The sequence below is a fragment of the Podarcis cretensis genome (assembly GCF_951804945.1).
Source record: "Podarcis cretensis genome assembly, chromosome: 9".
NCBI lineage: Eukaryota > Metazoa > Chordata > Lepidosauria > Squamata > Lacertidae > Podarcis > Podarcis cretensis.
In genome coordinates, this window is record NC_137178.1 from 75,385,336 (window position 1) to 75,408,640 (window position 23,305).

General features: G+C 43.8%; 1 protein-coding gene across 1 annotated transcript; it reads left to right on the forward strand.

The window, feature by feature from the left end:
- The first annotated feature begins 1,064 nt into the window (after positions 1-1,064).
- FKBP4 (FKBP prolyl isomerase 4) lies at positions 1,065-21,736 on the forward strand. Its single transcript, XM_079991676.1, has 10 exons — positions 1,065-1,234; positions 10,045-10,189; positions 11,361-11,503; positions 12,348-12,468; positions 13,196-13,352; positions 13,571-13,661; positions 16,091-16,174; positions 18,417-18,602; positions 20,132-20,371; positions 21,067-21,736. The coding sequence occupies exons 1-10, from the start codon at positions 1,121-1,123 to the stop codon at positions 21,157-21,159; spliced, it is 1,374 nt and encodes a 457-aa protein (XP_079847802.1). The 5' UTR covers positions 1,065-1,120; the 3' UTR covers positions 21,160-21,736.
- Positions 21,737-23,305: the final 1,569 nt, after the last annotated feature.

A 23,305-nucleotide genomic window follows, 5' to 3' on the forward strand; every position in this document is an offset into this window, starting at 1 on the left:
TGTTTTTCAACCACTGTTCCGCGGCACACTAGTGTGCCGCGAGATGTTGCCTGGTGTGCCGTGGGAAAAATTGAAAAATTCAGAAGATTTAAAAATAAAGTATTTTATAATTTTTCATATTTGTTTACAGTGGTGCCTTGCAAGACGAAATTAATCCGTTCCGCGAGTCTCTTCGTCTAGCGGTTTTTTCGTCTTGCGAAGCAAGTCCATTGACGGCTTAGCGGCTTAGTGCTGTTAGCGCTATTAGCGGCTTTTAGCGGATCAGCTGATAAGCGGCTTAGCGGCTTAGAAAAAGGGGGGGAGGGGAAAAAACCCGCAGGAACTTGCAAGACATTTTCGTCTTGCGAAGCAAGCCCATAGGAAATTCGTTTTGCGAAGCACCTCCAAAACAGAAAACCCTTTCGTCTAGCGAGTTTTCCGTCTTGCGAGGCATTCGTCTTGCAGGGCACCACTGTACTTACTATTTCATAATAAAGTAATTATAAAATACTTTCTTTGTGTTTATTTGATTCCTATTCAAGAGAATTACTTTATATATAGTCAATATAGGCACAGAGTTAAATTTTTTAAACATTTTCTAATGGTGGTGTGCCTCCTGATCTTTTTTCATGAAACAAGTGTGCCTTTGCCCAAAAAAGGTTGAAAAACACTGCCCTAAGAGTGTTTCCGATAGAACACTCGAGCGGCGCATAAATTTCATGAGATAAATAAAGGAGCAGGTTGCGGCGGAGCCCTCAGACGCGCGGCGGAGGCGCGGACCAGGGAGAGAGGCAGGCAGCCCTTCGCGGGGGCGACGCGGGCGCTTCCCCGCCTCCCGCCGCGGCTTCTCCCGCCGCCGCGGCCTGCGCTCCCTCAGGCGCCGCCTCCCTTTCTGGAAACTTCTCCGCCTCCTCCGCTCGGCCCGCCCGTCCGAGGGGGCGCTCGAGAGGTGAGCGCGGGCCCGGCTGCCGAGCGGAGAGCCGAGAGGGAGCAGGCCCAGCAGCGCCTCGACGGAGGAGGAGCCGCCGCCGCCGCCGCCGTTGCCGCCAAGCGCCGCCCGGCGAGCCCCGCTGCTGCTGCTGCTCCGGCCGGATCCCGCGCTTGCCCACCCGCCCGCCAGGGAGGAGCCGCGGAGGCCGCCATGACCGCCGAGGAGGGCAAGGCCGAGGCGATGAGCGCCGCGCCGCCTCAGGAGGGAGAAGCGGCGGCGGCGGCCGTGGACGTCACCCCCGGCCGCGACGGCGGAGTCCTCAAGGTAAGCGCCCCGAGCTCGCGCCCGAGGCCTGCGGCGGGGAAAGCCTGACAACAGCCCCGCGGAGTAGGACAGCCGCGGTGACGCCTCCCGCCGCCCCGCACGTGAGAGCGGGAGAGGCCTTGGAAGCACGCGCGCCCGCCGGCTCGCCCGCCCGCCCGCCAGGATCCCGGGAGTCGAGGCCCAGCGAACTCCCGGGAAGGTGCGCCCCGAGTGTAGTAGAAGATGGTCTGGAAGGTGCTCGAGACATGCGGAGGAGGGTCAAACTCGGGCTTCCAGTCCATTTCAGTGTTTAGGCTCAAGAACTTGCGGAGTAGCAGCAGAGTGCCTCTGAGCATGTGCAGAATGCCCTTCTCGCCCCCCGATTTGTATCCCAGCAACTTTTCCTGGCCTGCGCTTTTAACAACATGAGAATGAGGGTACGATGTGCGTCTCCCCCGTCCTACGCTGTCACTTCCCTCCCTAAATTTCTGTATTGCCAAGATAGCTGTTCTTACCTGTCCACTAAATGGCCACCCTACTAGATACTGTTGATTTTATTCACCCTACATGTATATTCCCCAAGTGATAGATAGATAGATAGATAGATAGATAGATAATCCAGTGTTTCCCAACCTTGGGTCTCCAGCTGCTTTTGGACTACATCTCCCATCATCCCTAGCTAGCAGTACCAGTGGTCAGGGATGGTCGGAAATGTAGTCCGAAAACAGCTAGAGACCAAAGGTTGGGAAACACTGATCTAATCAATCACTTGGGGCAGCTTACAACAAATTGAAATCACAGTACAGTGGTGCCCCGCAAGACGAACGCCTCGCAAGACAGAAAACCCGCTAGACGAAAGGGTTTTCCGTTTTGGAGGCGCTTCGCAAAACGAATTTCCCTATGGGCTTGCTTCGCAAGATGAAAATGTATTGCAAGTTCCTGCGGGTTTTTTTTCCTCCCCCCCCCCCCTTTTTCTAAGCCGCTAATAGCGCTAATCCGCTAAGCCGTCAATGGGCTTGCTTCGCAAGACAAAAAAACCGCTAGACAAAGAGAATCGCGGAACCGATTCTTTTCGTCTTGCGAGGCACCACTGTATTACCCTGAAACAAAAACATTATGCAGTAAAATACAATGCAGGAAAAGGAGGTGTAACAGATAAAAACCAACTCAGTAAGCAGCCTTGGCAAGATAATGCACCTAGGGAGCAGCCTCACAGGTCACAGGAGCTTGGTCTTTATTTTTTCCTGGAATGCCAGGATCACTTCAGACCACTGAGTGTGTATGAATGGATGAGGGGGTAAAAAGGTAAAGGTACCCCTGCCCGTACGGGCCAGTCTTGACAGACTCTGGGGTTGTGCGCCCATCTCACTTAAGAGGCCAGGGGCCAGCGCTGTCCGGAGACACTTCCGGGTCACGTGGCCAGCGTGACATCGCTGCTCTGGCGAGCCAGAGCCGCACACGGAAACGCCGTTTACCTTCCCGCTGGTAAGCGGTCCCTATTTATCTACTTGCACCCGGAGGTGCTTTCGAACTGCTAGGTTGGCAGGCGCTGGGACCGAGCAGCGGGAGCGCACCCCGCCGCAGGGATTCGAACTGCCGACCTTTCGATCGGCAAGCCCTAGGCGCTGAGGCTTTAACCCACAGCGCCACCTGCGTCCCATGGATGAGGGGGTAGTGACACCTAAATTAAGACATGACTTGCAAAGGAATGAAGTGCATATTGATGAGGGTTGGTATAATTGCTTCTCTTGGTGCCTTATGTTTCTTTAACATCCACTTAACTGTGTGTTGCACACAGGTAGGCCCTGCCATGACCAACTACAAGTTTCCTACAACACTACTTTCCGGAGGGGTAGTCAGTCACCAGATCACATCATGCACAAGAGGCTTGATTCTTCTCAGTGGTTACATATCGGCTTCTGTGTTAGAATAAAATAGTGCAGACCACAGAGAAGCCTTTTCTTTGCTGTGCAGAATACAGACCCTTGTGAGCAGGCCGGAGAGTTGCATATGCATCAGGTTGCTGAACCACTCTGGGTGGTAGCAAAGGAATATTGTGTTTCGCTTTAGCTTTTATTTAAACTTATATTTTATAGGTTCCTTAAAATTAGTAGAAATCAAAAAACAAAACGCAGATGGACAATTGATGTATTTCTATTTCCAATTATTGCCTGCAAATAAAACATGCAAAGTATTTGCAATCTATTGTAAGCCGCTCTGTGATCTTCAGATGCAGGGCAGTATAGAAATATCATTATCTTTATTGTAAGAAGCTGTTTATATTACTGTTCTTAAGATAGAAATTGAAGTTGACTCACCCAAAATTTGCAGAGGTTGGGATTTGATCTAGTTCAGATCCAAGTCTCATTTCTTCATCAGTGTGCCTATTGTAGTGATATTATGACACCTGACAAGTATGAACCTTTGTGAATCACAATTTGAAAATGCAACTAAAAGTTAACCACTGCAGTCTTTTGTGGAATGACATAAACTAAGACGCACGTGCCTTAAACTGAAATTATATCCCTTAAAACTGCAGACATCAAAATATTTTTTTAAAAATAATTTTTATTAACTGGCCAATCACATCAAATTAAATCACATCATATAAGTTCCGAATTACAAAGCCAAATTTTAAATTTTGTTTAAAATAAACCCAGAACTTGAAAGGCATCCAACAGTTTCTAGGGAATATGGACTGTGCCTTTTTTATTGCAGTTGTTTTAGATTAGTGTGTTAAAGGGCAGCACCAGGAACTGAGGTCAGAAACAGACTGGCAGCCAGTAAAGAGTTGCACAGCCACTTTCTGCACTAGCTGCAGTTTCTGATCTGTCTTCAAAGGTAGCTCCATCATACAGTGCATTTCAGTACAGTGTTACCTCGGGTTACAAACACCTCGGGTTACAGACTCCGCTAACCCGGAAGTAGTACCTCGGGTTAAGATCTTTGTCCCAGGATGATTTCAGAAATCATGCGGCAGCGGGAGGCCCCATTAGCTCAAGTGGTACCTCAGGTTAAGAACGGTTTCAGGTTAAGAATGGACCTCTGGAACTAATTAAGTTCGTAACCAGAGGTACCACTGTAGTCTTAGCTCAGAAGTTGCCTGAGCATTGATAACTGTTTGGTCACTCTATCCCTTGATTAAAAATCACTTTTTTCTGAAAACCGACCAACTCAAGTCAATTGAGGAGTCACAGAGACATGAACAGGTAAGAAGGGGCAAGAGAGAAGCTACTAATTAAGGAACAATAGCTCTGAAAAGCCTCTAGCACCAGTCTTCATTATGTAGGCTGGTGCCGCAATTGTGTTTTAAGACAAAAATTGCCAAAAATGTTTTTAAAAGGATGGGAAAGTAACATGGGAATCACCAGGATATACAGTGGTACCTCAGGTTACATACGCTTCAGGTTACATTCGCTTCAGGTTACAGACTCCTCTAACCTAGAAATAGTACCTCGGGTTAAGAACTTTACTTCAGGATGAGAACAGAAATTGTGCTCCAGCGGCAGCAGGAGGCCCCATTAGCTAAAGTGGTGCTTCAGGTTAAGAACAGTTTCAGGTTAAGAACGGACCTCCAGAACAAATTAAGTACTTAACCCGAGGTACCACTGTAACACATTGCTGATGTCATCAGAATTTCCTGAAAAAACATAATGATTAAAGGATGTTATTTCAAATTAAATAGCATGGAAGCAGTCTTAGTTTGCAAAACTAAATTCTGGATTTCTAAAGATTATACTCCCCAAAAGGGGGTTAGGGAGCAAAAAGTCAAAAAAGGCCTAGGGTTTTGTTTTGTGACAACAGAACAGATCAAATGGTAAAGGAATGGGCTGCTATACGGAATCAGGAGTTGGAAGGGACCCTAAGGGTCATCTAGCCCAACCCCCTGCAATGTAAGAATCTCAACTAAAGCATCCATGACAGCCGGCCATACAACCCTCCGTTTAAAAACCTCCCAAGGAATAAGAGTTCTACACTTTCCAATACAGTGGTACCTCGGGTTAAGTATTTAATTCGTTGCGGAGGTCCGTTCTTAACCTGAAACTGTTCTTAACCTGAAGCACCACTTTAGCTAATGGGGCCTCCTGCTTCCGCCGCGCCGCCAGAGCACGATTTCTGTTCTCATCCTGAAGCAAAGTTCTTAACCTGAAGCACTATTTCTGGGTTAGCAGAGTCTGTAACCTGAAGCGTATGTAACCTGAGGTATCACTGTAGTGTCTGTTCCACTGCCACTGTTGGTTCCACCAATTGCAGCAACCCCCCCCTCCGTAGACCCCATAACCATCAAAATGTAGCAGATCCCACCTCTCTGTGTAACACCATGCTCAAAAACCTCCACGGGTTATCTAAGGTAAAATTTTGAGACTCAGGCAGAAGTTGAACAAATAAGAAAGATTTGTTTTACAGAACAAAGTTGGCAGAACAAATGATGTGTCAGGAAATGATTAACTTAATAATTATGCTAAATATCGCGGATGCTACAGGGTTCTAAACAAAGTACTAAATGCACAGCTTTTAAACTTCAGTTGCTTATTTTCAGTTACAGGTTTCTAGACTAGAAGGTAAATGTTCGACTTATTTCTAGTTAGGTTACTTCAATTTCTTAAAACGTAATGGCATAGGTGTTAAATGTTTTGGTTCTTAAACAAGGTCAGTTTTTGCCAGTTTCCCAACCACCTACGAATCACACTTGTGAGGTACTTCTGGCAGTATAACAAACCCAGGGGGTCACCACACCCCTTTTAACTTCTAGAATATCTCTCCCCTCCTGACTGAAACGAAACTCCTTGTACAGTGGTACCTTGGTTCTCAAACTTAATCTGTTCCAGAAGTCCGTTCCAAAACCAAAGTGTTCCAAAACCACGTCGCGCTTTCCCATAGAAAGTAATGCAAAATGGATTAATCTCTTCCAGACTTTTAAAGGCAACCCCTAAAAGAGCAATTTAACATGAATTTTACTATCTAACGAGACCATTGATTCATAAAATGAAAGCAATAAACAATGTACTATAAAATAAATAATGCAGTATTGTAGATGATAAAAATTTAATTTAATTTTTTTTCTTACCTGCACTGATGATAGTCATTGTTTGGATGGAGTGGGGCTTTTATCTATTTCAGCAGTCACACAATTAATCAATCAGTAGCTGAACTGGGTTCCACACAGTCACAAAATCAAATTAACCAAAAAAGCCTCAAAAACAAAAGCGCAAAAAAAAAAAAAATAGCAAAAACAAAAGCACCAAACTTAATCTGTTCCGGAAGTCCTTTTGACTTCCGAAATGTTCGAAAACTAAGACGCAGCTTCTGTTTGGTGCAGGCGCCCAGGAAACAATAGCCGACAGCCGCATTGGGCATTCAGCTTCTAAAAAGCATTCAAAAACCAGAACAATTACTTCTGGGTTTTCGGCATTTGGGAACCAAGGTGTTTGAATGCCAAGGCGTTTGAGAACCAAGGTCTTTTTTCCACTTTCAGTTTCTCAAGTTGTTTAGTGGCAGGGAACAACAAAAAAAAGGATATCAGAATATAGGAATATATTCTGATATATTCCATATATCCCTCATATATAAGGATATAGGAATTCCTTTCCTACTGTCCATTGTGATCTTTATTGTTTTTTTCCACAACAGACGGTGGTACTCACAGAGTTTCAAATTATAGATTTTCCCCAGCAGATGGAGGGGGCTGGTCTCCCATTACAGTTTCCTGTCCCTATCATATTTTGAAGGGTTTTAAAAAGAGAGGGTGCAGTTCTTTTCTTTCTTATAAGGTGATTATGTGGTGTTTGGGCATGAGTGCATTCTCCTCGACTTGCTAGCTCATTATAACTTTTATGCAAACTGTGGGGCGTAGACAGCAGAAAAATGGCTTTGATCCAAGCGTCTTGAGATCAGTCTTATCTCCAGATTGATTTAAGAGCCAGGCTATTTAGCTATTAGCAATCACCATGCTAGCAGAACAATTTCCAAACCCCTATGCCTCTCTCCCAGAAGCCAGTGTCCCTTTTGATGGGTGGTTCCCATTTTGGGAGATTGGCAAGTTCTGGACTCCCTTGCACTCCCTCTGAAGGATACTCTTGGATACATCTTTGTCAGTAGAGGCCCAGGTGTCCTCTGTGGCTATGAAGGCCTTTTACCAGCCTCATCTGGTTTGACAGCTAGCGCCATTCCTGGACGTAAATAGCCTGTCCACTGTTGTCCATGTTTTGGCTGGCTATAAAAGGTAAAGGGACCCCTGACAGTTAAGTCCAGTCACAAACGACTCTGGGGTTGCAGCGCTCATGTCACTTTACTGGCCGAGGGAGCTGATGTTTGTCCACAGAGAGTTTTTGCAGGTCATGTGGCCAGCATGACTACGCCGCTTCTGGCAAAACCAGAGCAGCGCACAGAAACACTTGTTTTACCTTCCTGCCGGAGCGGTACCTATTTATCTACAGTGGTACCTCGGGTTAAGAATTTAATTCATTCTGGAGGTCCGTTCTTAACCTGAAACTGTTCTTAACCTGAGACACCATTTTAGTTAATGGGGCCTCCCGCTGCTGCTGCACTGCCACCGCGTGATTTCTGTTCTCATCCTGAAGCAAAGTTCTTGACCCGAGGTGCTACTTCCGGGTTAGCGGAGTCTGTAACCTGAAGCGTCTGTAACCCGAGGTACCACTGTACTTGCATTTTGACATGCTTTCGAACTGCTAGGTTGGCAGGAGCTGGGACCGAGCAACGGGAGCTTACCACATTGCGGGGATTCAAACCGCCGACCTTCTGATCGACAAGCCCATGAGGCTCTGTGGTTTGGACCACAGCGCCACCCATGCCCCCCTGGCTGGATAAATGTGCTGTTATGTGGGGCTGCCCTGGGGTCTGGTTTGGAAGCTCCAGCTGGTGCAGAACATGGTGGTCAGACGGCTGCTGGGAGCTGCTGGTTGGCAACATGTGACACCATTGTTAAAAGAGCTGCCCTGGCTGCCTATCTGCAACTGAGTCAGGTTCAAGGTTCTTGTATTGATTTATAAAGCCCTTTGATTGATATATATGTCACTCATGATACAGTGGCATACAAATATTTTATAAACAAACAAACCCTTCAAGCAATCAAGTGCATTCTCTGTGGGTTATTTATTCCTTACTATATTTTCTTTGCCATAAAACAGATATTTAAAGAGCAGTTGGTTGAGTGAGTCTGAATACCTTAAAACTTCCCAGAAAGCACTGCGTTTGTAGATACCAGAGTGAATGGCACCTGCTGTTTCCCAAACTCTTACCTGTGTTAATGAATGTGAGCACAAAAACAGAAGAGGCTAAGAGTTCTGCTCTTATTAACATGGATTGTGGAAACAGAACTTAGTATGCTTAGTATAATTGGAAGACAGGGAATTGGAAGCCCACCCTATTTCTTTTCAGCCTCTTTTTATATCTTACTTTCTTATGGTTCCTTTTTTTTTTTTTTTTTGCCTTCTTCTTGTTATACTTACGTTTTGTTCTGTAATTTGAAGTTCCCTATCTCCAGATGAAGGGCCCTCTGTGAGGGCCAAGGCAAAGATGATCTCCCAGAGTGAGAGGCTGGGGGAAGAGGGGGAGGCTCCCAGGTGAGAGCTGGGAGGACTCACTTTTCTGTGTGTGGAATATGGGTAAAGACTGAATTTTGATAGAGGACTTTGTAAGTTCATTTTCCTCTTCCTTTGCTCATCTTTCCCCCCATCTTTTTCTTGTTTAAATTAGTGTGATTTTTATTGTATCTTATGTGGAAAACGTCCAATAAAAATTGATTTTTAAAAAAGAACTTAGTGTGCTCATTCTAATTGATAAATACTAAATTTTAGGAGCACACTGTTAAAATCCAGCAGTTCTGGCTGCTGGCACGTCTTTAGTGCTGAAGCTGGTGGTGACAGAGTGCTCCTTCTCTATGTGCACACCTGTCAGTCTGGAGAAAAGTCAGTGAAGAATAACTTTTTTGGAGCTCATGAACCTATGTAATGGTAATCATGAGTTGCTTGAGTTTGCAAGGGGAGGGGATCAGCTGCTGTAGAATTTGTGGGGGGGTTTTTTGTTTGTTTTTTTGTGTGTGGAAATCTTCAACTCATGTCCCAGAACAGCCATGGCCCCCTACGCAGCCATGAAGCTCACTTGTGGTAGTTAATCTTGGTTTAGCCTACTTTGTAGAGTTTTGCAGAAATTAAATTATGATACCACCACCCCTAGAAAAAATGTACAAGGCACAAACATTGTACTTTTCTCCGATTTACATGAGATCTAGTTCTTAGTTTGACTACATTGACTCTGTATAAAGCAGTCATAGCTGAAGAGTCATGCTAGAGGGCTCTACTTGGACAGATGTCCATTTAACAGCTGTGCTGTTCCAAAAACATTTGTAATTCCTGAAAGTTCAAAGGTGGACTAAACATCACTATAAAACTGAGCTGAAGCTCTGACAGTGGAATGATCTAAGTAGAGAAGGGAGCGTTGCTAGTTTCTTTAATATGGTATTTATCATCACAATTTTCTCATGCAGAAGATCTGATCACAAAATCTCATTTTATAGTGAGGGTTTGTGAACTGAAGCCTAGTAACTTAGAGGTGCCTAGCTGCAGTCAAGATGTCTTAAATCTTTAACCGCAGGAAATGGAATTTTGCAGTGTTGATTACATTCAAGAACAGTGAAGCACAACCCTTTAACACTTGTTGAGTGAATAAAATACTGTAAGTGGTAAAACTAGTATCAGATGGCATTGCCACAGCAATCTGTAAAATCTTTCTTAACAAACTTGGTTTACTTCTTAAGGTAGCATGGCTTCCTAGTAGTTCATATAAATATTGTTTTGTTTCCCCCACTACAGATTATCAAGAAAGAAGGGACAGGGACAGAATCACCCATGATTGGTGATAAAGTGACTGTTCACTATAGTGGGTGGCTTCTAGATGGCACAAAGTTTGACTCAAGCCGGGACAGAAAGGACAAGTTCTCGTTTGACTTCGGCAAAGGTAGTGTGTTCTATGCCTGGTACACAATAACATGATCTCTTCAATAACATTTTTAAAAAATGGTGCATTTCATATTCCATATTGAATGATGATCCTCTTCTTAACTTGCAGTGTAAAATGTTCGTTGTCCTACACTTTTGTATAGAATTGTCTTCTCATTATGGGAACAGAATTTAATTGTTATGTGGTTTCATAAATGCTGTTGAATAGAATATTGAATAGAATAGCATATGCAGGTTCGCTTTCACCATTGTTGTTTGTTGGGAATGCCACACAGGCTATTTTCACTTGTTGCTCTGTTAAATAGAAATGTATCAAGCTAATACAATGAGTATAAATTGTTAGGCACAACTACAGTTTGCACAAATGTAAGTGTAATGAAATATAATATGTACAAAAAGCTGCTTTGGCCAGGGACAGTTTTGAGCATAGAAGTGATGAGGTTCTTAAGGTGAACTCAACTATTTTCCCTCAGCAGAGTTCCATTTTTTATGTTTAATGCCTCAATACATGTCTGGATCTCTGCAGAGGTAAAATCAGCTTGGATGGAGGGTGATTATTTGGAGCAGGAAAAATAGCTTTCTGGGACAGAGTTAAGTACCTATTCCACCCTGCTGCCATGGACGAGGTTCCATTGATGGAGAAAGGAAGTATCAGCCATACCTCTAGAGATCTTTGGGAGAAAGTCCTGTTTCCAGAGAGAAGAAGGTTCTGAAGTCCATATTCTGTTCTAGTCTCCATTACTGTGACAGCAGAACTGAGCTTAAAATTTTTGTTGTTTTAAAGTACCTGCCACAATTATTGTTCTCTTAAAGCAGGGTTTCCCATCATCCCTAGCTAACAGAAACAATGATCAGGGATCAGCTTTCCGAAAACAGCTGGAGTTCCAAATTTGGGAAACCCTGTTTTAAAGTATTCCAGTACTTTTAGTCATAATCTGTGAACTTCCTTTTCACTTTTTCTTCTTCAACATTCCTAATATGGATAGACAAGTGTCAAAGAGGTGTCCTGATTCTTTAGTTCAGTTGGAGTTTGTGACCTGCTTTGGGGCTTATCCCTGCAATGTCTTTGCTTTTTGCTAGCAGAGAGAATGTGAATAAATGACTACTGATGACAGCAGCTTCTTACAGATGCTTGCTTTTTAGTAATGTGGCCAAATTCTTCTTTTTAGGTGAAGTCATCAAAGCTTGGGACATCACTGTGGGAACTATGAAACTTGGAGAACTTTGTCAAATAACTTGCAAACCAGAATATGCCTATGGCTCTGCTGGCAGTCCCCCTAAGATACCTCCCAATGCCACACTGATTTTTGAGGTAAGCCAGGGAGGCTATTCTTTCATCTGTAGCAGAAGCAGGACAACTGCTGTCCAAAGCAGCTGTACATGTTTGCCAAGGCTAAAAGCTGAACAGCTGGTGCCAAAGGCAGCAGAATCAATGAGTCCCTGTAGATATGGAACTTGGTTGGCGAAAACAGAACAATATTTGAAGAGTACAGGCCCAGACCTTTGTTGTAAGGCATGAAATAACAGATTTATTCATTCAAGTTTACTGCTGTAAGTATAAAACAAAATTCAGAAATAAAACAGAAAAGTTGACCAAGTGATAGAGTAAAATATCTCAATGTAATTAAAACAGAGAATCTTAGAGTCTTCAAAATGTCTTTCCAGTAAAAATGGTTTAGTCAGCCATACAAACTGCAAGAGAAGCTGCTGAAAAGAGAGTTCAGTTTGAGGGCGCTGCCTTTTGCCTTCCTGCACCTGCATGTGAAGCAGAATTGATGGTCTTAGCATGTGGTAATGGAAAGGGACTCAAGTGGGAAGAGGCATTCTCCTAGGTACCCATTCCAATATTGTATTAGTTGAATACTCCTTTCATAGTTCTGGTCAGTGGATTGGCTTTTCAAGAATTCATTGTTTTTTTCCTTGTTCATTTTTATTTTAACTTCATTTGGTATCATACCTGTTCAAATTACAGTATCTGTTTCAATTCTCCACCTTGGTTTTAAAGGAGGATTACTTAAATCAATAATAATAATAATAATAATAATGCCTCTTCAGATAATGCTACTTTTCCTCCTACTTTCCTGTGATAAAGTCAACCCTTCAGAATTTCACCATGGACTAAATCTGAATTTGCATTATTTTGTTCATTCCTCTAGATAGAGCTGTTTGAGTTCAAGGGTAAAGACCTCACAGATGATGAAGATGGTGGAATTATCCGAAGAATTCGTAAGAAGGGAGAAGGCTACTCCAAACCCAACGAGGGAGCTATGGTGGAGAGTAAGTAGCAGTAAAACGATGATGGATGGGGATGTTGACGCAGGTCCCATAACAGACACTTTTTATGCATTTGGGAGCGTGAATAAGTTTCCAAGTGCATTAACTCCTTAAACCAGAAGTTTTTTGTTCTGTTATCAAATAACTTCCTTCAAAAAAAGAAAAGAAAATGACATTATGTTAAAATTAGTATCTGAAATCCTGCTCTCCTGGTCTCAGCTAACAGGCATCAGAGATGAGGCCTTTTCTATGGTGACCCTGCATTGGAAGACTGTTCCCAGGAAAAGACCTTTCTTTGTTGGCTTTGGCAGAATGGGGAACATGTGGCCCTCCAAAGGTCCCGTCCCCCTAACTACCATCAGTCCCAGCTAGCATAGCTGATGGTTAGGGATTACAGAAATTGTATATGGAGACATTTTTGTTCCAGTCCATGTTTGGGTAATTTTATGGGGCTGAGTTTTTATAATTGTTCGGCTTTTACTATTTTTAATGTTGTATTGTTAACTGCTTTAATAATCTGGAATTTTAGTGTACCATTACTTTTTGTTGACTGTGTTGCAAGCCATCCTAAAAGGCATGGTTTGGCTGTATTAAGTAACTATACCCCTGTCTCCTCTCATACCATGCTAGATAATCATGCTTAGTATTGATATAGTGTTTTAAACTGCTGAGAGAGGATAATATATATAATCCCAGTAATCCCGTCTAAACATGCCATTTTTTGTATCAGTTGAGGTGGAAGGTCGGCATGGAGACAGACTATTTGACAAACGGGAGCTGCGATTTGAAGTAGGAGAGGGAGAAAACTATGACCTTCCTCCTGGCGTGGACAAAGCACTTCAGAAAATGGATAAGTTGGAAGAGTCCGTGGTGTATCTCAAGCCCAGGTATACGCCTTGCTTTGAAGCAGTCCTAACACACCACTTTCTTGGGTGCTTGAGGCACAGACTATTGTTGCCACTGCAAACAGACTCAGCTTTGGGGATTGGGTATATCTGTAGGCAGTCTTATGAGGTCGCTTATTTAGAGGTGGGTGGTGTGATGCCTTTCAAAGGAGGAAAAACAAGCAGATCTGGATCTTAGAAGCGTCTCATTTCTTTCACAGCTATGGTTTTGGAAGTGCTGGGAAACCAAAATTTCAGATCCCTCCAGATGCAGAGCTACAGTATGAAATCAAACTTAAAAGTTTTGAAAAGGTAAGCAAAGGAGGGGTTTCTTCTAATGAAAAGGAGATAGAAAGAGGGTTCACGTTAATCCATCCATGACAGGATGTGTGTGGCGAAAGAAATAGAAATGTATTACAATAACTTGCATAAAATGAATCTACAGTATACTTTCCCAACTTTTATAATTTTTATTGATTTAAACTTGTTTGTTCCATGTGAACTTACTATTGTTTTTTGTTGTAATATATCTGGAGCAGGTTATGGTGGGGATGGTTTTAAAAGTCCGCTGCTACAACCTTTGGAATCCCTGGTGAAGGGTGGGAATGGCCTCATCCTGTTTGGGGGGTGGGTTTTTGATACCGCCAGCTATGCACATCGTTCCACAATGGAAAGCCACAGCACATCAAAAGGCTTCATGGAGAGCAGCATTGAAAGCAAAGGCCAGAAGCTCAATAGCTGGTGACAGCTTTTCAGCTTTTGTAGTCAGTCAGGAACATTTCCCTCACTCTCTCCCACAGTGTGAGATTTCAGTTGTAAACTCTGGGACAGGAAATTTCCACTTGGTAGCAAAGGGGGAGCTCTTGGGTTGCAAAATGCAACTGGCACCAAGTTAGTTTTGAACACCGGTTTGATTTCACCCCCAGAGGCACACTCCCATGTCTTTCGAGACAGATGGATGCCAACAGCAATTATACTTAATGAATGTATAAAGTTTTCTTTAAAAAATTAATAAATCAAGGTTGCTCTTAATCCCATTTTCCTTTCTGATTGATACCTGAATGCTCTGGAGGAATTTCCAGCTGATACGGCTGGTTCCCTGCCAGTCTGAGTCTCATAGTGGAATGGTGGTGTCATGACTCAGTGACCAGGATAAACAAATCAGAAGCATTAGGGTTAATGTCGGAGGAACTGGAGCAGAGGTCTGTTGAACCTAGCTGGCAGGAGGCTGCTGAACCAGTTCCCTCACACCAAAGCCAGGACCCTCACAAACCCCTTTCCTTGGTCTTCATAAACCAAGTTTCTCCCGCACTTACCTCGCCAGCCCAACAGCACAGGGAATGTACCTTAGTAGGAGGCCAGTGAGTAAAGGAGACGCATCACTCTTCAAGCCAGAGCCATGTCTGCTCTCCCCAGGTCACACCAACATGAACCCTGTTATGCATCCTCTTAACTGTTTTCACCACAGTGAAGTATGTCATTAAACTGTGATCATGCCTCTTGCTTGCCTGCATTGGAGAATGGAAGGGTGTGTTTGGGGGGGGTGCTATTGTGTGGCTGGAATGTATTCTGCTGTACGAAAGGCAAGAGTCACATTTCAGCATTTGTCTAAAAACTGGAAGAAAGGGAGATTGGTAGAACTCCCTGGGAAAGGACTTCTACAACTGCCTTATCTATCACACATAAAATTAAATTGTATGATATAGCAGTTGTCAAATTTAGGCAGCAATCGCGTAGTTGTATACCTTGGAGCAAGTGCTATTGAACTTAGTAGGACTTCTGAGTAAACATGGATGCAATTGCACTGTTAAGTAATAAATAATATATCCTTGAAATATTATCATCTCACATTTCAAATCAGTAGTTTCTGATTTGGGCTTTCAATTTTATCTCCATGGATTTCACAGAACTGATGGTTCACATGTACTGAAACAAGCATCTCTGCTTTTTCACATACAGTATTAACTTGCTTTGTCATTTGGTTGTATGTTTCCAAACCTTTTCTTTCACATGCTGCAGAAGATGGAGTAATATGAAAGAGATGAGAGATATGAGAGTTGTATAGGCATTGCAATGGCCTAGTACTGCAAACTGTCTTACATAATTATTAGAAATCATTTGGAGGACATAAAGGGAGGGTAAAGCAGAATATTGAAACCTTGTCTTTGGAAACTATTTTACTCAGTATTTTAAAAGAAAATAGTTCATAAAAACCCAATGCCCCCAATTTCTATTTTTTCCATTGGACATAATTGAGAGAAGACCAGTGGAAAGATGCTTTGTTGCGCTTTGGCTGTGACAGGGAACCATGTTGCAGATAGATCTAGAAGCTATAAAAACAGCATAGCACAATCTGATGTTTTGGGATATAGGAAGAAGACCCAAAAATAAAGGGTACAAGGAAGGGACAACAAGGCACTAAATGCTAAATTTCTGCTGTGTGCAGCATCGGCATATGAGACGTACAGACATAGCTCAAGAGATGTATTATTCCTCTGACTTACATTTAACCAGCCCTGAATGTGGTGACTAGGTTACCCTTGCTTTCTGCTTCCATTTTCTTGTGCCACGCCGTCAGTGTGTGGTTTATGGCCAGCAGTAGAGGCAGTAAACTGACATGTGTATCTGCTTGCCTGGTGTCTCTCCACTTTACGCTTCTATACAGTTACATTCCATTCTTCTGTAGACGCCTTGTCTTCAAAAAAGCACCCCGATGATTGGTTTCTTTTTTGTCTGGACAGGCTAAGGAGTCGTGGGAGATGAACACCAATGAAAAGCTGGAACAAGGGTCCATTGCAAAGGAAAAGGGCACTCAGTATTTCAAAGTGAGTGTAATAGGGGATTTCAAACACCCCTGGCAGATACTGAAGTAATGTTGAGTGTGCCATATCTTTTGATTTGCATTCCTCTGAAATTGTGGTATGGGTGTATGATTGGAATTTGGATTATTGATGACTAAAAGCACTGTATGTTGGAGTGGAAGGAAACTGTTTCCAGTGCTGAAACTTGCTTATAGGTACCATAGTCATAAAAGTGAGGCCCATAGTTTCACTAGCTCGTTCTAATGCCCCAAAATCTACCTGAGTGTGATGTACAACAAAGTTTTCAAACTTTATTAATCTATATTGTACTCTGCCCATGGCCAGGGCTGTCTTACCCATAGGCGCTAGGGGTGTGGGGTGCCGGGCTCTCAGGGGCACTAGGCCAAGAGTCCGGGGCCTGAGAGTTGAGTCTGGGGAAGAGCCCGCCCGTCGGTTGGTGTGCCGCAGCAGGCTCTTCTGCTCCGGGTGGCGCTCTGCCGCAACTTCGGGGACGACCAAGCCAGCGAGACGCTGAGGTGGCCGGCCAGCTCCACCCTCCTGCGCGCCTGGCACTGAGCGCCGGACAGATCTTTGCACCCTGGCACCACATATGCTTAAGACAGCCCTGCCTACGGCAGTGTAATTTCTGGCACTTGTTGGGTAGGCTGAGATGATAGCATAGAATATAAATACTACAACTTCGAAAGGAATAAAGCTGTCAACATTTGTACTCCATTGAGGGAAGGCAGGTTAACTCCTGTGCCCCTACAACAGAAGGCAGGGCTTAAAATGTTTGATATTAAGAGTCAAGGAATGGTCCTCTCCCACTCAGCTAATTCTTGCCTTCTAGCATCCAAGAGGCTTTTGTGGCCTTATAGGCAATATACTCCCTCCACTGTCTTTTTTAACTATAGGCCACTCTAGATAGATACAAGTCCCTCATTCAACATAAGTAGCAAGGATTTTCCCATGGTACTAGGAGTGATACAGTTAGTTGTCCTAGGGGGGCATCCAGCCAAATGGTATGGCAGTCCAAGTGGCCATCATCTTCATTTTTATAAGGTGGGAGAGGACCAGGATCAGAACAGGGAGCCCCTTTAATGGGCCATGAGCGTTCTGTTTCCTCATCTTCTCTGACTCCATGAAACCATATTGAATCACCCTCGGTGAATCTAGAGGGTGCTTGTGATCTTATTCAGAGTCGGGCATAAAGGTGGGAGATCCCACAAAACAGTGAGAGAGAGATTCCCTTGAATTCTCTTCTTGTAGCCTGTAAATTCCTACTGGCTTCAGGTCAGTCTGAAACAGTGTGGGAATTGGTCTAAGCATTGGCACTCCTGGCAAACTCACAGCTAGCCAACAATAATGTAAAACATGCATGTACTGACCCAGTAGGGGAGCCACTACTAAACAATACCATCCCACCTGTTTTGTTTTTTAAAAAACAATGTTTTAATTCATTGTTGCAAAGATGTTTTGGAGAGCAATGATAGCGCTTTCCCTTACACCCCTACACTGTGTGTCAGGGACCTATTCACTTTGGTCTTCCTGTGCCAGACATGTGTCATTTAAGGTCCCGAACATTGCCAACAAGGCTGAACAGTTGAGGAACATAAACTACTGTGCTTTTGTGGCAATTACTTTTTTAGTTGGTCAATGCAACCAAGTGTTAAGCAATTGGGAGTCAGAAATCCTTGCTGACTTACTGCAAATCATCTAGAGATCTACTAGTAAATCCTAATGTTCCTTTTATCTACCCTGATATACACTGTAAGGTGGATAAGCGTTAAATGCCACTCTGTCCGTTATGCAAGGAGAAACTAAGGAGTCAGGGTATATATAATTGCCATGAGTGCTAGGGAAGAGGTAGATGCAACAAGAGATAGATATGCAATATGTTGAGCTGACCTACTTATAGCAGGGATTGGAAAAAAAAAAGTGCCCTTCCAGATGTTGGATTCCAACATCTGTCAGCCCAAGTCGGCAGAGCCAGTTGTCAGAGATGATGAGCGTGATAGTCTAGCTTTCCTGAGACACCTGGCTAATGCTTCCTTTCCACAATCATAGTTGAGGTAGAATTCATGTTCTGCCCAACTAACCATGCACGGCTACCTGCAACTAAAGCTACATTATAATTTTTGCCCTATTCTAGTTTCAGTTGAACATAATGGTGGCATTATGTCAGCCTGCCTCCTGGGGATCTGCTGGGTAGGGAATATGGCCCTCTAATCCATTTGAGTCTGATGCCATACTGATTGCATTCCAGGAGGGAAAATACAAACGGGCAGCATTACAATACAAGAAGATAGTGTCATGGCTGGAACATGAAACAGGACTCTCAGATGCAGAGGAAGCAAAGGCCGAGAGCTTGAGACTTGCTGCCCATCTGAACCTGGCCATGTGCCATCTGAAGCTGAAGGAGTATTCCCAGGCCTTGGAGAACTGCAACAAGGTAAGCAGCACTTTAGATATCCAGGAGTGTCAGCCAGTAATAGCAAGCTTCCCGGGCTGTGCTGTGCTTGAAAATGTGCAAAGGATACCCAAATGGTACCCTTTATTGGACTGGTGATATAGTGTGTATGTGGGTTTAAAATAATTAAATCCTTTTATTTGTGAAGCTGTTTTCAGACCAGTTGGTTTTCCAGCTAACACAGCGGCTGCTGCACTCCTGTGACATGAAAAACTGAGTTGCAAAAGCTGGAAATGGGAATACTATTCCATAAAACTTTTGTTAATTGTATATTCATGGCCTATGCCAAGTAGGGGAACTTGAGAAGAACTCACTAGCTTATCTCCTTTCTCTTCTCTTATTGTGATCCCCAGTATGTGCAAATACCTCCCTGCTGATATAGAAGAGGATAAACAAACTAGTGTCATATGTGAACAGCTTTCCAAAGCTTGATTGAGCCCCTAAAACTGCCCTAACCCCACTATTACAGAATGGATGCCCAGGCAGATTGTGTGCTGTCTGACTCAGAACACCCCTTCCCCCAACATATTCCCACTCCCCAACTGCTGTAAAACTAAATGAAGGTGAGGCGGGAAGCTAAGAACAGCCTTTGTAATCTGGGCATTTGTATGGGGAAATGGCTGAAAGTTGCTCAGTGAATACCTTTCCAACCCGACCTGTTTCGAGTGGGAAAGGGTGATGAGCCAAAAAACAGTCAGAGATGGAAAGTTAAGCAGTCACTTTCTCCCCCAAACTCTTGTTTTGGCTGTTCAATTCTCGACACCCAAAAGCTGCTTTTAAAGCTGCTTTTGCTTTTAAATGGTTTGGGAGAAGATGCTTACACCGTACCCAGTTTAGGCCCTTGCCTCCCATTAGCCACTGATAAACCACTTCTCCATGAATTTGACTAATCTTTTTTACCTTGAATCTATCTAAGCTGAGTTGTGAATAGCGTAGATGGAGTCAAATAATGAGAAGGCAGATTGACAGCTGAGAGGTCTATCCACCCATAGTAACTATAATGGCAGAACCTATACGTTGGAAGACCAAGGAGCAAATAGAAGCAGCAGGGGAAGAGATTCATGCTGATCATCTGGCTGGTCACTGCTGAGAACAGTATGCTAAAATAGCCTCATGCAGCAGAGCAGTTCTTTTTCTGTATCAATACTTTTCTTCCCAGTCCCCCAAGCAAGCACATTCTTCCTCTTTTCTCTTTGCTGCTGCTCCCTCCTTCTTTGGATAAGTGAGGCTGCTGCTGCTGTATCTCATCCCCTCCCTCTCTAAGGCTGCTGAGCTGTATCTGCCACACATAAACCTTTAAGACATTTTAGGTCTCTTACTGGAGGTTTTCACCACATTTTGAGAGCCTAGGTTATAACAAGTACATTATACTTCATTTTGTGTTGAAACACTACATTTCCTTTAAGTGCATGCTTCAAAAGCACCAGAGATGTCTAGCTGTATGTTCTCATGATGATGTTTGGATATTTTTCCTAATATTTTTTCTGTACCTTGTCTCACCTGCCTGCCAGGCTCTGGAGCTAGACAGCAGCAACGAGAAAGGCCTTTTCCGCCGTGGGGAAGCTGAGTTGGCTGTCAATGACTATGAACTAGCCAGAGCAGATTTCCAGAAGGTGCTGCAGCTCTACCCAAGCAACAAAGCAGCCAAAGCGCAGCTAATAATTTGTCAGCAAAAGATCCGTGAGCAGCATGAGAGAGAAAAAAAGATGTATGCCAACATGTTTCAAAGACTTGCAGGCAAGGAAGCAAAGGTAAGCACGAGTGTTCTGCAGAACCACACCTACGTTTTCACCAGTAAACAAAATAGTCTTGTCTTCACCCAAACTTGTATTCTATAAGAGGGCAATTTCATTTTTCTCTATGGATTGTCAGTGTTTCAGCAGTTTTCCTAAAATACATTCCTCTTGGAACATATTTAGCTGCTCCCAAGCCATTCCTTACTTTTAAATCCTCTTAAGTCCCCAGCTCCCTGAGTGGTCATGAGATGAGGGTGGTTATTTTTTCCTCTCTTGGAAAAGTACCTTAAGCTACAGGAAGTATTTGGAAGAGGGACACACTTTCCCATTCCATCTTTCAGCTCTTTGTGCTGAACACCTACTGGATCCAACTTCTATCCAGATCCCTTGAAAGAGAGAAGTGTGTGACCCACTTTCTCCTTTTGGGTGGGGGAGCTGATCCAGGGGAGCAGGGGGGAAGTGATCATAGGAGATGGTACTTGCAGCACTTGCTCAAAAATTAAAATGTGCTCTCAGGCCTCAGAATGTTGATAGCTCCTAATTTAAGCCCTCTGTTAGTTGTTTCATAACTCTTCAATTTGGAATATATTCCTTTGATTTAGAAGATTACTGTATCAAAAACTGGGGAACCCTGCTTTAATAACACTCAAGTAACTTAAGAGGTGAGATTCCTTCTTACCGTATTCTCCTATGCCATATCTTTTCCGTAGGTGGAAGCTGATGCAGTCTGCAGAGAAGAGACAGAAATGAAAGATGACAAACAGAATGGAGTTGAAGAAAAAGCAGATGATGTAGAAGCTTGAAGCTGAAATGCAGTTCTGTTAGTTTTGTAAAACTGAAGAATTTCCAGTGAACTAGACCTTTATTTTTCTATCTGATTGAATAAGAGGCAGGGGCTGGGGCTATGGTGCTGCTTTATGTCTGTCTGCATAGGAAATGTGAGTGGCAGAGCAGACCTGGAGTAATCTTAGGGACGTTATTTATTCAATCATGCATTCTGACTTGGTTGCTCTTGATCTTGGGAATTCTATCAGGATCATTTCCTCCTTAGTTGCATTTTGTTTTTTCACTGACATCTTTCTTGGGTTCCACTTTAATCTAATCCCAAATCCCACTCTTCACTTTGTTTCTTTGGCCTTTTTTTAAAGTAATCATCTTACCCACAATAAGGTAATTGTATGGGAGACTTATGAACAAACAAAACCACTATGTCCCTTCTACTATAGCCTCATCCTGTCTTATTTCCTCTGTCAACACAAGCATCCTTCTCCCATGGGCAAGTGTTGTCACCTTTCTTGTAATGCCTCCCCTTTTGCACATTGCTGAAGATTAAGACTGTGAGGTCCAAAGCTTGAGCAATAAAGTACCAAAAGAAAAGAAGGAAGTGTTGAGTAGATGCCATGTTCTGTGAAACTTTGAATTAAACTACCACGAGGCGTTCACACAGCATCCATAAAAACAGTGCTGAAACACACCAGCCAGAGAGCAACACCTGCATACTAGCCATGAATGGAAAGATGCAATCCTTGCACATCAGGAGCAACCAACGCCCACCCCCAGTGTCCTTGGAAAGAATGGTAAATTGCGATACAGTGCCCTGTGGAGGCATTTGCTGGGCAATGGCTGCAAACCAGGCTAGGAACACCACCAGTCCCTGTGGCAGTAGTATTTTTTTTTTTTAAAAAAAAAAACACGAACTGAGGAAGGAAACCTGTGCTGCCAACCCCATCCTACATAATTATACTGGTCATCCCTTAAAAAATGTTTTAAAAATCATTACACTTATGCAGCTGTGTAATGGGGCTGTGAGGGAGGGAGGCACAATACTGGAGTGTATGGTGGTGTGCCATAATTTACTGCAGAATCGATGAAATATTGGGGTCCATTCGGTTTTGAGTGGGGAAAATGGGATGGCAGTGTGCGGGAGAATCTCCCCTGGGTTAAATTGGAGTATGTTGATTTATACTAGCTCCTCTTTCATCTTTGTTGTAGGAGCAACATCTGAAGAAGATTATGTCTCACTTGTTCCCCATGTGTATTAGGTCTGGCCTAATACACATGAGTCTAGCACACATTTTCAGGCAAACGGGTCTGCCATCCTGTTTTAACACAATGAGCTCAAATTAAATCTTAACATTTATTGAACCCAAGCATTTAGCACACACACACCTGAGAAGCAGCAGATGGGAATTCAAGTGCCACCAGGAGGAAGAGGGGCATACGCCGCCACTTAACTCTCCCCCCCCCCACCAAATGTCAGGAACAATAGATAGGGGGCTCCTGGAACTCAACCCCATATTACAAGCTCTACAGAACAACTCCCTTACCACCAGCCAGAGCTGCAGACAGGTATCATACGTGGAGCATTTGTGAATGCACCCAGCTCCAACACCCAGTCGTCATCACCAGGCACCAAGGGCTGCTTATTTTTTAGGTGTAAGGGGTGCCTGGCTCAAATCTAGGGCCAAAGGCCCTTCTGCCTGTTAGGCTAGCCCTGCTGGGTAGCATCCCAGCATAACTCATTGCCCAGATCCCTCCTCATGACTAAACAACAAGAAAAGCAGTGCTCACCCCACATCTGCCCCTTAAAAGGCTGGTCCCTAACCATACAGCTCATCTGACTGAAGAAAGCAGATGCCTCTGGCCTGAGCCCACCAGGCTGCTGCCTCCTTGCAGCCACATCCTGTGTTCAGCTGAAGCCACAGTCTATTAGGGCACCGCATGTGGTCCACCATATGTTGTGGGGCTCAAACTCCCATCAGCTCCCCAGGCAGCATGGCCCCAGTTGCAGTCCAACAACCTCTGACCGGCTGCTGATTCCCCACCCAACCATATGTCAAGGTGCAGGGGACAACCCCTGTCTATCACTCTCCTACAATAAAGCTTATATCGTGGTGGTGTTTTTTCAAATTTTATTTTTAAATTTCAAACTCGGATTGAAATTTAGAT